Consider the following 15,874-nt stretch of genomic DNA (forward strand, 5'->3'; position numbering starts at 1 on the left):
AGGCCAGGGATTCAGAGACACCAATCACCAGCCCAGCTGAACCACAGGTCTTTGGACCACGGGAGGTAAATGGAGAATCTGGAGGAAACGCGACATGTGCGCGCACAGAGCCAGGGGCTCTGTGTCTGTTCTCGATTTCAAATATCCATTTTTGCAGTCCGAATGCAATATTGAAGACTTCACATTTGAAAAAAGCTTACAATACAAATATCAGATCTTAATATGGGAAGAGGGTAAGACACTGATTTATCTGACATTAAAACTACATAGTCATTACAGTTAAATACTGACCAAAGCAGATACATGGCTAATTAACTGTGAGGGATCTTAATCATGCCAATCCTTATATGAAGCTTAGGGTGCTATAGATTGCTGTTTAATCACAGAGCAATTATAACATCACATCTCTCCTTTCTGCAAGGCTCCCGTCATCCACCTTTCTGAAGAGGCGAAGGGCACAAAAACAGCCAGGCTGGGATTCAAGCCTATGACCCTGGAGCTGAGAGGCAACAGCTCTACCCACTGAGCCACCAGACAGCAGAATAGGTTCTTTAAAGAGCAGCATTTTTACATGCCTGCCTAAAAATACCTCCACGTGTTGAGCGCGATGCGTTAAGTTCACTGGAACGCACCGCCGGCCTCAGCTTCGTGCGTTCGTTCAGGGAGGCGACCGTTCCAGTTAGGGGGATCACAACAAGCGAACACACAGTACAACGGAAAGCTTGTGTTGGCGACATTCTGCGGAAAATCCAGGGAATCCCGAGGAACCGTGAACCGGATCCAAGCTCTAAGCCCACCATTTACCCGGCGAAGGGCACCGTAATCGGCAGCGACAGACAACGCGGCCACAGAGCCACAGATGGTCTTCGGCAGAAAGCAGGACAGAATAGAGCAGTTAATTAAAACAGCCACCCAATGAAGCAGGGCCCATTGCGATAAATCCACTATCATTTATGAGGTTGGGCTGCAGATGGTGGGCCCCCCATCCCCACCCCCCACTCGTATTACTTCACACATTCCCCTGTTTGCCTATCACCACTAGCTAATGCACCAGAGGGCCTATTACTGATGCAAATAAAAACATGGCCTGAGACCGAAGGTGTGGACATCTTCCTCCATACCATGTTTGGCCAGCTTTAGGACCCAGAAGGAGCCAGGACAGCACCCCCAGCACCCCCGCCCCTCCCAATGGGTCCAAGGCAGCACCTGTTTCCTCTGCGCTTTTCAGATGCTATGGGGTCGCCGCCGTACCACTTACCTTGTGGATCTGAGGAGTGGTGCTGGGGAGGGCAGGGGGGCGCGTACGCACGCGCACACACACACACACACACACACACACACACGCAGAAGCACACTCACCCCACTGTAGGGGAGCCAGCTGCAGGTGCTCTAGGACGAGTTGGTTGAGCACACCTTCCACGCTGGCCTCTCCTGTCCTCCGCAGAGACGGGTGCCCAGGTTAAGAAAAAGCCAGGAGGACACCTTACACAGAGCAGGGGGGGCACAGATGCCACCCATCCCATTTATTATCGTCCTATTATAGAAAAATAAAAATCTGAGTCCCCAAGCGATCTATAAAAATGCAGCATATTGTAAAAGTATTGGGGCACCCCTCCAAATCATTGAATTCAGGTGTTCCAATCACTTCCATAGCCACAGGATTATAAAATCAAGCACCTAGGCATGCAGACTGCTTTTTGCGAAAGAATGGGTTCAATTCAATTCAAGCATGGTACCATAATAGGATGCCAATTGTGCAATACATGCATCTGTGAAATTTCCTCACTACTAAATATTCCATGGTCAACTGTTAGTGGTATTATAACAAAGTGGAAGAAATTGGGAACAACAGCAACTCAGCCATGAAGTGGTAGGGCACGTAAAATCACAGAGCGAGGACAACGCATGCTGAGGTGCACAGTGTGCAGAAGTCACCAACTGTCTGCAAAGACAATAGCTACAGACCTCCAAATGTGTGGCCTTCAGATTAGCTCAAGAACAGTGCAAGAGAAGTTCATAGAATGGGTTTCCATGGCCAAGCAGCTGCATCCAAGCCTTACTGTACATCAGCAAGTGTAATGCAAAGTGTTGGATGCAGTGGTGTAAAGCACGACGCCACTGAACTACAGCAGTGTCCTCTGGAGTGACGAATCATGATTCTCTGTCTGGCAATCCGATGGATGAGTCTGGGTTTGGCGGTTGCCAGGAGAACGGTACCTGCCTGACTGCATTGTACCAAGTGTAAAGTTTGGTGGAGGGGGGGATTATGGTGTGGGGTTGTTTTTCAAGGGTTGGGCTTGGCCCCTTAGTTCTAGTGAAATCAACTCTTAATGCTGCAGCTTTCAAAGCCATTTTGGGCTATTTCATACTCCCAGCTTTGTGGGAACAGTTTGGGGATGGTCCCTTCCTGTTCCAACATGACTGAGCACCAATACATGTCCCAATACATGGCAATATAGTGTATGCAATTTAATAGGCAGTAATCAGGCAGTGATATGGACACCTCAGGATGGCACAGCAAGAAACACTACTGGGGTGTTTAGGGAGTCAGTGGCCCTTGTAATAAGCACTGGTCATACCCCCCTAGGGACGAACAGGCAAACTGTACATGACTCTCTTCTATTCCAAAACTAGGACCTTAGTGTCGCCATTCATATCATACACGTGTTTAATCTGACTGGTGAATAACAGAGATAGATGTGACCTTTACAACTGAAGCAAGGATAGCGCAGAGAAAGGAAAACTGAATTTAAAAAAAAAATAAATTAACATCCTTTATGCTGGCTCTGTTCTGCTAGAATGGAGAAAAAAAAATCTTAGTGAAATCTCTAAAGTAATGTGAGAAAAATTTAATGTCATGCTTCTACAAAGCAGTCATGGGGCAGGACTTCAGAATGAACGAACGGATGAACAAACGGACAGACAGACACATATATGATGAGACGAGATGTGCTTCAAGAGTTCCCTTAGCAGGCAAAAAGAGCAGCACTGAAGCGACAGACCTGAACACCACTGGGCCACGGATCAGCACCATGCAGCCATCGCCGGCGAGGAAACACTTTGTGCGCCAGACAAACGATCCAGAGCTGCGAACTTGCTCCAGATACACAGCAAGAAAACAGCAGATTGTGGTGAGGGGCCGCCGGCTGGGCAGAGTGTCGGCCCCGCAGTCACGCAGTGAGACGGCGGGGGCAGAGTCACATGGGGCAGATGTCAGAGGCAGAATCAGACAAGGAAAGGGGGAAGGTGAGGTGCACAGGCACCGAGGAGGCAGCAGATCCTGCGGCGAGGGGCCACTGGCGGAGCAGGGCGCCGGTCACGCAGTGAGACGGGGGCACACTGCACTAGTACCCAGTAAAAGCACTGCTGCCTGCTGCCAGCTTTCCCACCTCCTGCTCCACACTGCAGCAGGGTCCTGCGCAGCCTGACCGCCGCCCTCGCTGCGCTAGGGAACGTGCCCCTGTAAGGCCATCAAATGTTTGCGGCACATAACTTTTAAAAGCTGGGCCTCTTAGCATATTTCAGGAGGAGGCTTGTTTTTACCACACCTTTGAGGAAAAAGTAATTTAGGGCAGTTTAATTGCATTCAAGCCATTACTGCCATTACAGTAACACACAATGGTGTTCGCCTAAGCCCTGCCACCGTCCTCTATCTGAAAGCAGGCAGGTGAGTCTGGGGGCCGGGGGGTTAGGCGAGGCAGAGGCCCAGGCCCTGCTGAAGGAAGACGGAAAGTTATTCGCCAGCGGGCTGCGTTCAGGGAGGCACCGCTTTCCTCGGGCGAAACAATGGCACCTAAACAGGCTTAGAGCGAATAAGCTACAGGTTTGGGGGGAGATAAACTGGATGAAAATACAAAAAAAAACAAACACAAAGCCGAATTATGCTGGAAAGAAATCCATAAGCGTCTTAGTTTTGGTGGCAAAGTCAAGAATGTTCGTAATCCTACATATGTGAGAAGTAGCTAAGATGAGAAGAAGGGACGTATTTTATAATACATCCATGGCAAAAGTGAGGTACCATTGCACTTTTGTACACTAAGTGTATACAAGTCAAAATACCAATGACACGCAAACACACTACATCTACTATTCCTGCAAAACAATACATCAATGACAATTCAACCACAAAAAGCCGATTGTCAATCAAGCACCACATTTAAATGACACAGTGTTATTTTGTTAATTACTGCAAATTAATTCCTGCAATAAACTAGCAGAATTCGAGTGGCGTAAACCTGCCAAAGACGACTGCAGCGGTGGATACCATTTTAATTAGTTTTTAGCCTTTACCCAAATGCATTAATGTTTATTTAAATAAATTACCATAATTGTGCCACTATCAATGCTAAATTTCCATGTTATATGTAAATATGGGAAAACTATGTTTTGAGAGCAGTACTATTCAAAAAGCTCGTCTCTGCATCAATTTTACCATACTTTAGACACATTTACAATTCTACCCAAAACCCAGAAAACCAATATATTGGTAAATAATCGCAAATCCTTTCCAACAGCTTGAGAGAGAATTTTTAAATAAACTGTCTATAATGTCTTCATTACATTAAAGCTTAAGATAATAGTTTCCCTAATTATTAACCTGGGGGGCGGGATGGGGGTGCTGAGAGCCTTGACAGGTGAAGTGCACAGAAGCAGGGGGGCAGGCCGTGCACAGGTTCCCTTTCATGCCAGATGCCATGTAACAAACAGGCAATATCCACAGCCACCCATGTGCTGGGTGGGGTCCTGCCTCACACTGGAGATATCAGGCAGACAACAATCCAGGAAAACAAAGGGTGTGTCTGAATCAAATACTTATACAGTAGGTACTGAATTTCATCAGAAACCTACTACATGACCATTAATGTAGTACGTACTGCATGCATGAGAACAGTATGCATGCATTCGGAGACACTGCAGTCACCATCCTGCATATTATATGATCTGGATGCTTCTTAATGCTACATCTTGACCCCCATGAAAGTAAAAAAAAAAAAAAAACTATCAATGAGAAAAATACATAATCGAGTCAAGTAATGTAACTGGGTGTCATTTTATACATAAATTTATATAGAGACAGCACTTTTTCTGCCAGCGTGGCAAAAATTACTGAGCAAGTAATGTTCTTTGCTCCTCCAGTGGCCTTATTGAATAGTGTAGCATCCATCAGTTGCACACTTCAGAATTTCACTGAATGGAGTATGTGATATGGGTACCATTCGCCTACTGGCTTATTCATACTGAGCATTAGGACATACCTGTAGTACTCTACTAATGTTGCATACTATATTTCGCCTACAACAAACTATATTTCGCCAACTATGTGATTTTGGAAGTATCCACGCAACACAGAGGCTCACATATCCTCCACTGAGACATGGCCCCATGAGCCAGTCCGCGGCCAGCATACGGCCAAATCTGTCTCCTAGCAGCTAGGAAGCTTGAGTGTCCAGCAGCCGTTACCCATCTACTTAACCTCCACTCTACCAAGTATCTGAACACCCATGTGTTTGATTATGGTATAAAGGTGTGTGTCCTTGTTATGGTGATACATCAGCTTATTGGAGAGTAAAACAGGAAAAGCAGCAAAGCACGACAGTTGTTTAATCCCACAGTTCAATGAAGCTTCAATTCCAGAGCCAGAAAACATCAATCTAAGGTAGCTAAACTTATAGTATGATGCTGTTTTAAACAAAACCATAGGATCCCAAAGGAAATGCTGTCACCAAACTAAACTGATGAAGATATTGACAAATTTAACCGCAATAAAAGAACAAGAATTATTGCACTCTCAAGTTATGCAATGTGCGCTATAAAAAAGCACAAGCTGCTATTACAGCATGTTCTAGAAAAACCACAACAACCTAACTTATGCAGCTCAAAAGTGGATAACAGACAGCATCTTTACTCTAATCACTGGTCATTTTCATCAATTGATATCATCCTCTTTAGCTATTAAATGACATATAAAATGCATTAGAAACCTTTTTCTGCAACCAAAACTAATCTGACCAATGATTTAATTCTGAGGCACAATACAAGCTCCATCTAAACTGTGACCTTGAAATGTCATATTGATTTATTATAGTGCAACAACTTAGATGAACCGTCAGTTTGTATTGTTTTTTGCAGATTGAGTTAAGAGCTCTGGCCCAATCCATCAGCTGCGTCCCACATTCAAGCCAAAGTGTTGCCGTTCATTCTCAGCGCCCCTGATTTCAGACCAGCCTCGCCCTCCCCTCCCTTCAGGCAGGAGGTGTGAGTTTGGAAGCAAGGCAACAATTTCTAGTTTACAGAAATTAGTCATAAATAAGAACACCATAACATTTTAACCTAAAAGCACTAAATAATACACTAAATAATCAAGAGATTAAATTATCCACACATCCATCACCACAATCAGCAGTTAGAAAACTGATGGATGGGTAAATTAAATTATAATTAATCAATTGACAGGTGGGTGCAGATAACTAAATACTGATGCTTGCGATATAAGCAGCTGTTTTTTGGCGTCAGTCAAAATTACTTACAGACTCCTAATTCATAGTCATAAACAAGCTGTTGGCTATATTAACTGGCATATTCCAGTTAGATAACAACAAAATTGTCAATTCAATAATAGTTTTGTACTTGTTTTAAATTTATCGAGCCATGCATATATTAACCCAATCACAAATCATCCATCCACCCACCCACCAGGATCCTATCCACCCAAGGCAGGATCCACCCAAGCCAGGATGCACCCAAGCCAGGATCCTGCCTTGAATAATGTTCCTTTTTAAAACAGTCAATAATTGATTCATTTTCAAAATGAATAAACTGTTTGTTTAGATTTCAATAAGAATCAAATGATGTGAAAATATTTAATTGGCAGAAATAACTGTGGCAGTTCTTTTAATCTCTTTTCCCTCCCACACAAATTCCTCACCTAACATAAATTTGGTCTGAATTAAATTGTGCAAATTCATTCACCCAACAGCTAATCAAGGCTAATTAATTAAGTGCTCAGAAAAAACCGGGACTGGGAATCTCCTGTCTGACAAACACGAAGACTCACCTCCCCTTTGTTGTAGATTAAGGTGACCGAATCAACCCTCAGATGGTCGGCAAAAATATCTCCCAAATAATATAAAATATACAATATTTGGGAGGCAGGTACCTGCCATTTCTAATCTTTCTAATCACTGAACTATTTGACTAACTCTGCAAGGTCAGTTTCCTCTGTACATAATGTTTCTGGCATATACCCAGTTATGTACGGTTAAATATACATACACAGGCTGAAAACACCATAGTCACATTAAGACATGGATTACAGCAATCAGCTTCCAAATAAACGTTTCCACGGTGTGCATCTCCTGTTCATCTCAACGGTCTAAGCCTACTGGAGAATGTCTGCAGCACCAGGGCTTAGAACGACTGCGGTAAAAACCATTTCCTAACACGCAAAAGTCACAAAATGCCATTTGTTCACTGAATACCAGAATCACTTTTCAGAAGCCTACCGTAGAGAAAGCCTAAAAAAGTTATTCCTATTAATAGATAACACGGTTTTGTATTTTTTGGCTGTAGGTTCAACACTGTACCTATACGCAGTGTATATAAAAAGCTGCTTCAGCAAAAGCGTGTCATGTTAATAAGCAGCAAAATGCCAATCAGGCAGAAATTTAAGCTGCTTTGCACAAATTTGCAGCTAATACTCAACAAAAGTCATGTTAAAAAAAGCAATCTGTGTTATTGTGAAAATGCAAAGCCACACTTTCTGCAGCTGCAGGAGTAAATTCACTGACAGCCTCGTAACTGGACAGTGACTGAAAGGACAGAGGTTTGTACCACCCACCAGGACAGTCCTCGCCCATTCCTCTGGGCCCTCTCCATTAACCCCCCGCAGGGCAGCCTAGCTGCAAAGGATATGATGTTCCAGACGAGGCCCAGCTCGGCGTTGATGCGGCAGCCCTGCACCTGCTGCCGCTCTTCCTCCAGCTGCCGGGGGCTGGCGAAGCGAAGCCGCTCCTCGTCGGGCTCCGGCAGGCTCTCCAGGTCAAACTTGTCCACCTGAATGGCCATCCTGCAGGGGGACAGGCAGAGCCACCGCGGCGTTACACCCCCTCGCTCGGGAAGGCGTCTTACACATCGTTTGGACAAACGCTTCAGACCAAACGTGTCCGAGCTGGACAATTCTTGCATTCCTTCTGCCAAACAGGTAATTTCCAAACACATTAGAATACTTTTCTCCGTCTTGCAGCTGCTTATTCTGGTCAGGGAGGCAAGGACATCAGAGGATGGCTACATTTATTTCATTTATTAATGCAGGTCGATGTGACCCTGTGCTGGACAACAGAAGATGGATATATAATGCAGGGTAGTTTTTACTACAGCTACGGATCTTCACTATATGAATAATAAAAACAATACATAATAAAAATCGTGCTTTTAACACCTGTTGAAATGGCTCTCTTAAGCGGCATCGATGCATCTATTTAAACCATCTGTGCAAATAGTCTTTACCGTGAGATGATGCGTGGTCATTCACAAGCCAGCGGCTTGCTGGTGTGATGGAAAAGATTAACCTCATATTCCCTTGGTGTGTTGACTCAGCACATAGGATAAGAGGCACACACAGGACGGCTGGTAGACACGCAGGGCCGAGTGCGGCACACAAAAGGCAGCCGCAAACAAGCGAGGAGGGAGCGAGCAGGACGCCCGACAAGGGCTGCGAGCCTCGCCACCTGTTACAGGTTCGGACATGTGCTTGCTTTGCTGGTTATTATTAACCCAGCAGGCAATCACAGCCCGTGGCCGAGCTCCCACTGCAACGAGCCAATCAGAGCCAGCCACAGATTCCCACTTATCGATTGGCAGATGTCCCATCCAATTAGCAGTGTCCAAGAGCCATATCTTCTGACACTTTTTTTTTTTTGTTTTTAATAAGATACTAGCAATCAAAAGCCACTGCTCAGGAAGGGCCTGTTTACATCCTCCCTGCCAGCCAGGAGGAACAACTCAAAGTCACACACACAAACAGAGATTAAAGGCGGGCGCAGATTTTCAGAGCGGCCTGGTTCTGGGACAGCGACCATGACCAGAAGCAGGGCAGACAGCCCGGTACACCTACACGTAACGCATACCATGTGAAAGCCTTCATGATGGCATGAAACATACGGGGGAGGCGTGGATCAGAGTGTCGATGCAGACAGGCTCTAAGCGAGAGGATGAGTAAGATAAAGCTGGCTGCTCCCTCATGCAATCTCTCTGCACCAGAACTGGCACAACAATATTTATTTCTTCAGCAGAAACCTGTTTGCTTTTCCAATTTAATATGTTTGAACAACTGCATGCTCTGAGTGTTTATTGCGGCAAAGTCGGTTTAAGGACACGGCAAAGGGATTCCAAACCCGAGGCCTCTAAGTCCATCGCTCCTGTTCTTCATCCATGTGTACCTGTGTAGCCAAAATCAGAAAGCAAACACCTACCCATTTCAATTCAAAGAAACATATCAACATGTGCCAAACCATTCACTGAATATTCATAAGTAAAGCGCTGGGTTTTCAGGAAAGATGGCGCCCCCCGCTGCTTCGTATCGGTATATTTTTAGACGGGTGGGGGTGGAAATTCACTGACGGCGGGTTTTCCCACCGGGCCGGGTGCAGACTGTCAGAAACAGGTAATGAGAGGAGCCTTGGTACCGGGTCCCGCTTTGAGAGGTCGAGCTGACAGGAGATGGCAGCAGACTGTTAAACGAGCGGTTACGGGGTCAGCGGCCGTCAGTGGGAGTGGCAGAAGGCCCGTCACCGGATGAGGATCACGGTGGGGGCAGCCTGGAGAAGCCCCCTGCTGTGCTGGGGTCTCCCTTTACTGCCACGGGAAGACTTGGGCAGCCCCCATCAGCCCAGAGTCCCTGGTCGGCACTGGTGAAGGGGATCCCACTGGGTGCCCCCGTCTACATTTCACTTCCAGGTCACGGCCGTCTACATTTCACTTCCAGGTCACGGCCGTCTACATTTCACTTCCAGGTCACGGCCCGGACAGCAGGGCTTCCCTGTGTCTTCATACATCACACACAACAAGGGCGGATATCCTCCAAGATAACAGAAACGTGAGCCATCAAATCCCAAGAACACTAGTGGGACCCTATACCTGCCCCCCCTCAATCATTTTAAAGTCATTAATGATATCAAAGGTACCAACTAAAAACCAGAGTGTATTCTTAAAGAGAAAAATCAGCACACAAAAGGCCTTGAGAAAACAAAGTGCCCGTACGTAACCATGTGTTCCAAACAGACTCTTGTTCTATCAATCAATGCTAACTTAATCAAGTTCTTTGATCATGGCTTTGATGACTAAAAGAAACACTTAGAAATTCAGTAAACAGTTTACAATCCTATGGGTGTCTCTCCAAAGGCTGGCATCCTCTACCATTAAGCAAGGCAGAGTTTCAGTCAATACCACATGCATATATTTATGAATATATAGCATTAGAATGTTTTAACATGGTTATGCCTTAAAATGAAACACTAACGAATCTGTTATTAGTTGAACACCCTAAAACAGTATCTTTGAACTACAATGTTCAACACAGTATCAAATATTGCAAAATATAACACCAAATTCAAACAATAATTATGCTGACACCAGAGTCACCTCTTCAGATTTGGGGGGGGGGGGGTCAAACAGGTGTGTGATTCATCTCCAGAACAAACTCCCCTTTACACGCATAATTATCTAAGCATCTCCAAAACTGCAGTAACACAAGAAAACTTCTTCCAGGGAAGCCTTGCTCACTGCACCTGTGAAATGGTCGGCTCCTTAGTCTTTGGCCTTCACATCAGCCATGACTCATACACCTGCAAACTGCACACAGTTATTCCCTGAAGACTGTTTGTAAACACAAGCCTTAATCAGCTGAAGAACTGAGACGGCCATAACACCACCTCCCATGCTGGATGTGGAAGATTGGAATGGGGGGAGGGCTCTTTAAAATGAGGACTGCTTAGGAAAAATCATAATGGGGGGGGGGGGAGAAAGGAGAAGGGCTTCGGCTGGCTAATTAGGATGCACCGTGCCGACTTTGATGTAAAAGTATCGTTTTGTTTTGCAAATGAATTACAAATTCATAAGGGCTAATTCTCCCCGCTCCCATCTGCTGTCTTACCTTTGATTCAGCATGGAAAAAACATAAATAAATCAAATAAAAAAAAGAGCAGCACACAGTGCACGCTAAAGACACGGTAAACAGTAAACATGCCTGTCGCAACACCCCCCACCCCCAACCTCACAAACACGGAATGGAGCTGTTATTGAACAGGCCCCCGCAACAAATGAAATTAAGGCACAATTAGGCTTCGGTGCAAAGCGAATGAAAGGCTCCCACTTCTACGCAAACCTTTAAAACCACAAGCGCGAGTCACGGACTAAAACCACAGGCAAAAAAAAAGAAAGACTTACTGCACTGCACATATCATCAAAAGGACACATTTAGCCGTCCACTGCCTCCGCAAATGAGGGGACCAGCAAATGGGGTCTCAACGAAGGTGACAAGACCTTAATGAAATTTATGTTGCAACTATAATTTGGTCATTATATATATGTTACCTATTGTAGAGAAAATCAATGTAAGTAAATATTAAAAACAACTATTTTTCTTTCTGATAATCTGGTGTTTATGTTTATTTAGGAATCATAGGCAACTGGTACTAGAACTAAAGAGGTTGTTTCATAAAGTCAAATAATCTGCATGTAAGACTGGGTAAGAGATCTTCCCAATACAAATCAGAATTTAGACAGGAAAGCATTTTCAGGGTCCTGGCCTGTTGGTCTGTCTCCCATTATGGTGCAGAATCTCCCTTGGATGTGGAGGAAATAAAGACAGCAAGCCGCTCCTGCTTGCGTAGGGGTCCATGTGAGACCTGGAAGCCAGGGGCCCGGGGCCCGGGGACGTGGCCTAACCTGGGGGTCCCTCAGCTGAGGGCCACTTCGACAAGTGTCTGAGGGTCTGGCTTTTTGGTGACACATAAAAGAATAAATCAAGATGTTTCTGCCAATAACTGCCATTATTATAATTCTATAATTCAGCGCAGTTCGATGTTCTAAGTCCTGCTGCATACTGTAAGTACCTGTAGTGTGGGATGAATGGATGGTATCTTCAATGAGCATGACGCTCATTACAGAACAAGGGCAGATCTTCACACGGCACAGAGGACCTGCTTATCGGCGTGCCGTGGGAGAGGAGCCATGCAACGCCGGAGCCTCCACCGGGCTGGGAGAAGCTCTGCAGGGCAGGCGGGCTTCAATGGCCGCAGAGCTGGCATGGCGACATGGCCGGTGGCGGTGCCGGGGCCCTCGCTCCTCTATACGCAGCCCCCCCCCCGGCACCATTTAGGGTGTGGCTATGCATCACAGGCACAAAACAAGCAGTAGAGGTCTGCATTCAAAAAGGAAGCACAGCCCTGGGGATTTACGCGCCTCCAAAATACTAATCGTGGCCGTATATTTCAGGCACTGGCTGGTGAGAATGAAAGTGTCATTAAGGGTAAATCCACTGTGTGGACAGGCTGCTCCCACAGGGACACATTTCTATCATCTATTGTCAATAAATAATGACAATATACAGCAGGTCAAGAAGACATTTACGAGCAACAAGACCATAAAGAGAATGAAAACGTAATAAGTGTGCTCTTCTCTGGGTGGACCTGAGCATCGCGCCTATTCTAGGCATTCAGATGTAAGGGCAGAAAAAAATCATTTTAAAAGAGAAAATGTCCGAAAATCTGACACACCCACCCCATCATATGCAGGGTTAGGGTTTACACCGTATTCGGGGAGAACTGATAAGCGACCCTGGCTGGGGGGCGGGGGGAAGGGGGAACGGGAGAGCTGAGTGTTTTATCAAAGCCTTTTGCACCCAAAGTAACAACCAGTAATTGTGTTATTTCATTGGGGAGACACTGGAGGAAGGGGGGAGGGGAGAAAAGAAGAAAAGCGAGGGCTTGTGCAGAGGACAGGCTGGAGGAGGGAGGGAGGGGCTATTTTTAGCTCACGTGCCGCGGCTTGGCTGAGGGGAGCAGTGGTGTGCTGCACGCTGGCAGGCCGACGCTGTTCCTATTTTTAGACTACCGCTGTCTCCCAGCCGTTAGCAACAGCAGCCAGGCTACAGCATGGACAGACCTGCACGCCGCACCCAAACAGCACAATCCCACCAATTTATACCACATGCACCTGAACCCAGAGGCAAGGCTGCGAGCCGCACTGCTGTTTAACCGGTGTTGTGCTAAAACAGCAGCCGATTAACCGCGGCCGGTACCGCAGCCAATTAAAGCCCAGCATTCAAGACTGCAGCAGCACAGGACAATACAATTAGATAAGCAAGCAGATCCACAGGAAATAAATGAAAAACAGGAGAGCAGTACTAAATGTCAGCAGTATAAAAAACACTAAAAACAAGCTCTGCAGATGAAAGCCAAACAGATTCCACCAGGTTGATTAAAAAAATTAATTCATGAATTAAAACATGCACGCACGCGCGCACACACACACACACACAAACACACACACACACACACACACTTCATCTGCTACAGGTGTTGTTTTCCTCTTTGCTTTCTTTTCAGGAAATAAAGGCAGAATGACCTGGGGTCTGAAAAGACGCCCCCATACCCCCCATACCCCCTGTGACTGCGACAGGGGGGTTTAACTGTGCACTTATGGTCAAACACTGCAGCAAAGGCGTTTTCCAGCCGGCCGTTTTAGCAGATATTTGGAGATCGCTGGCCGAATCGCCTGAGTGTTTCGGGCAGAACTGCAGCGAAACCACAGGGGAAGGACATGCAAGAGGGAGAGAATTATATGCGAAAGTAGGATTTGGGGTAATAACATCACAACACTGAAGGGACTAAAGCAAAAGAGCCTGTGTGAATAAAGGGGGCGGACTCTCTGAGCCAGACTGTAATAAACATCATGCACAGCCCAACGCAGAGAAGCCGTCTCTATGGAAACTCGAGAGCGCAGAGAATGACGGATGCTGAGTACGGGGAGCAAGGGGGCCACACACAGTAGCAGACCTCCCCGCCCCAGAGAGGAGCCACTGCAACATGCTGGAGACTCGGGGGGGGGCAGCCTGGGTGCACCTGTGGTCGACACACCATATGGCCCATGCTCACCTCACCTGGAGGGGCGTCCATTAAGGGTGGGGACACAGTGGAAAGTAGAAGAGAAGAGGAACAGGGAAGTTCGGAGCTGAATGACTGACGAAACGGTCTGCAGGCTCTCACTCCGCACAGCATCCGCAATAGAAAGGTGAAAGGAGACAGACAGGGCGGGGTCTGCTGTGGACAGGCGTCGGGGATGTGCCAGCACATGTTAAGGGGAGGAGCACTCAGCTGTGGCCAGGGTATGGCGTGGTCTACCCAGGAGAACCAGCAAGAAATACCGCCCTCTACAGCTAAGGCAGTGCAATAAAATAACTGGGGAAGAGGACTAATGCCTGACTATACTAAAGACATTCGGTAAGATGCAAAGAGGAATCATCAACACACCACAGAATAAAAGCTGAGAGAGAGAGAGAGACACACACACACAGACACACCCAATTCACGGTCGCTGGGCCATTCATAAAATACGCTGACATCATCTACTGAATGGAATAAGCAATCTAACATAAAAGCATCAGCACAGAAAGGCGGGAATCAGAAAGGCTCAGGGGAACATACCCTTCCGTTTATCACTGGTAAGAGAAACAGAAACGTAGCACAGGGATTTCCTTTAAAAACTACTCTGGGCTGAAAAGAAAAATCAAGCTTAAAACAGGCAGGAGACGCTAATACCGGGGTTTTCACTGGCATGAGTCACCACTCCTCCCCCATGCGTGTTCATGTACGTGACTCTATTCATAAGTTCAGGTGCACTGGCATCTCCATCGGCTGTGTAAGCCAACTCCCTTCCGCAACAGTAACCCAAAAAAAAAAAAAAAAAAAAAACTTTGAATGCAGAGATTCATACTGCTCATTTCCAATTATGTAAAACGCCTCACGTTTAGCTGCGTGTGTGTGGGTGAAAGCAAGCAGATCCCTCGGGGCGGCCACACACTGCACTGAAGCATGGCAGCGGCGTCAGTGCAGCCCCAAGGGCGTAAGCTGGAAATGATAACAGACATCAGACCGATGAGTGATGATAGCTGAGATAACTTCTGTTAGGAAATCTGCCCAAAAAAACGTATTTTTAATAAACCACAAGGCATAAAGACATATTATTATTATTATTCTTTCTTTACCCTCTTTTTACCTAACCCATCTTGCTCTCCATGACACACAGAAACGTGCAGATGAGAGCATGCTTCTCATCACTGGTACAGAGGCTTGTCTTGCTTCAATAGCACCCGTCAAGGGTGCCATTATATATTAGGGAAGTGAACAGTCAGTTCTTGCGGTTGATGTGTTGGAAGCAGGAAAAACGGGCCAGCGTAAGCATATGAGCAACTCTGACAAGGGCCAAATTTTTATGGCTAGACAGCTGGGTCAGAGCATTTCGAAAGCAGCAGGTCTTGTGGGCTGTTCCTGGTATGCAGTGGTCAGTCCCAATCAAAAGTGGTCCAAGGAACGATGCTGGTGTTAATAAGCCAACCAGTCTAACCAAGTAGACAGATGTTACACTAAAATCTAGCTCCATGCTCAGAAACTGACAGATTTTGTTGGTCTCAATGTTTGTGATTCAAAATTGCCACAAATGACTGTGCTAATGGTGTAGCCTCTTTAATTGCCAAAAGGCACGTTCATTTTCTAATTATGCATGTGTGACATGGCGGCCATCTGACCAAAGATACGGGGAAGAGATCAGCAAAGGGTGCCGCCCTCAAACGCCCACTCCAGCATCCTAAACCCCTGAC

The 15,874-nt window shown here is 46.2% G+C and overlaps 1 protein-coding gene across 4 annotated transcripts in view; it reads right to left on the minus strand.

Moving 5' to 3' along the window:
- trappc9 (trafficking protein particle complex subunit 9) overlaps positions 1-15,874 on the minus strand; it is a 194,831-nt gene that overhangs the window by 69,622 nt on the left and 109,335 nt on the right. For all 4 annotated transcript variants that reach the window (XM_023811873.2, XM_023811874.2, XM_023811871.2 and 1 more), the window contains 2 exons: positions 7,912-8,065; positions 1,360-1,450 (listed from right to left, as the gene is read on the minus strand). In XM_023811873.2, coding sequence (XP_023667641.2) covers positions 1,360-1,450; positions 7,912-8,065 — 245 coding nt within the window. The remainder of the gene's footprint in view (positions 1-1,359; positions 1,451-7,911; positions 8,066-15,874) is intronic.

This window comes from Paramormyrops kingsleyae, chromosome 23 (genome assembly GCF_048594095.1).
Source record: "Paramormyrops kingsleyae isolate MSU_618 chromosome 23, PKINGS_0.4, whole genome shotgun sequence".
Classification (NCBI taxonomy): Eukaryota; Metazoa; Chordata; class Actinopteri; order Osteoglossiformes; family Mormyridae; genus Paramormyrops; species Paramormyrops kingsleyae.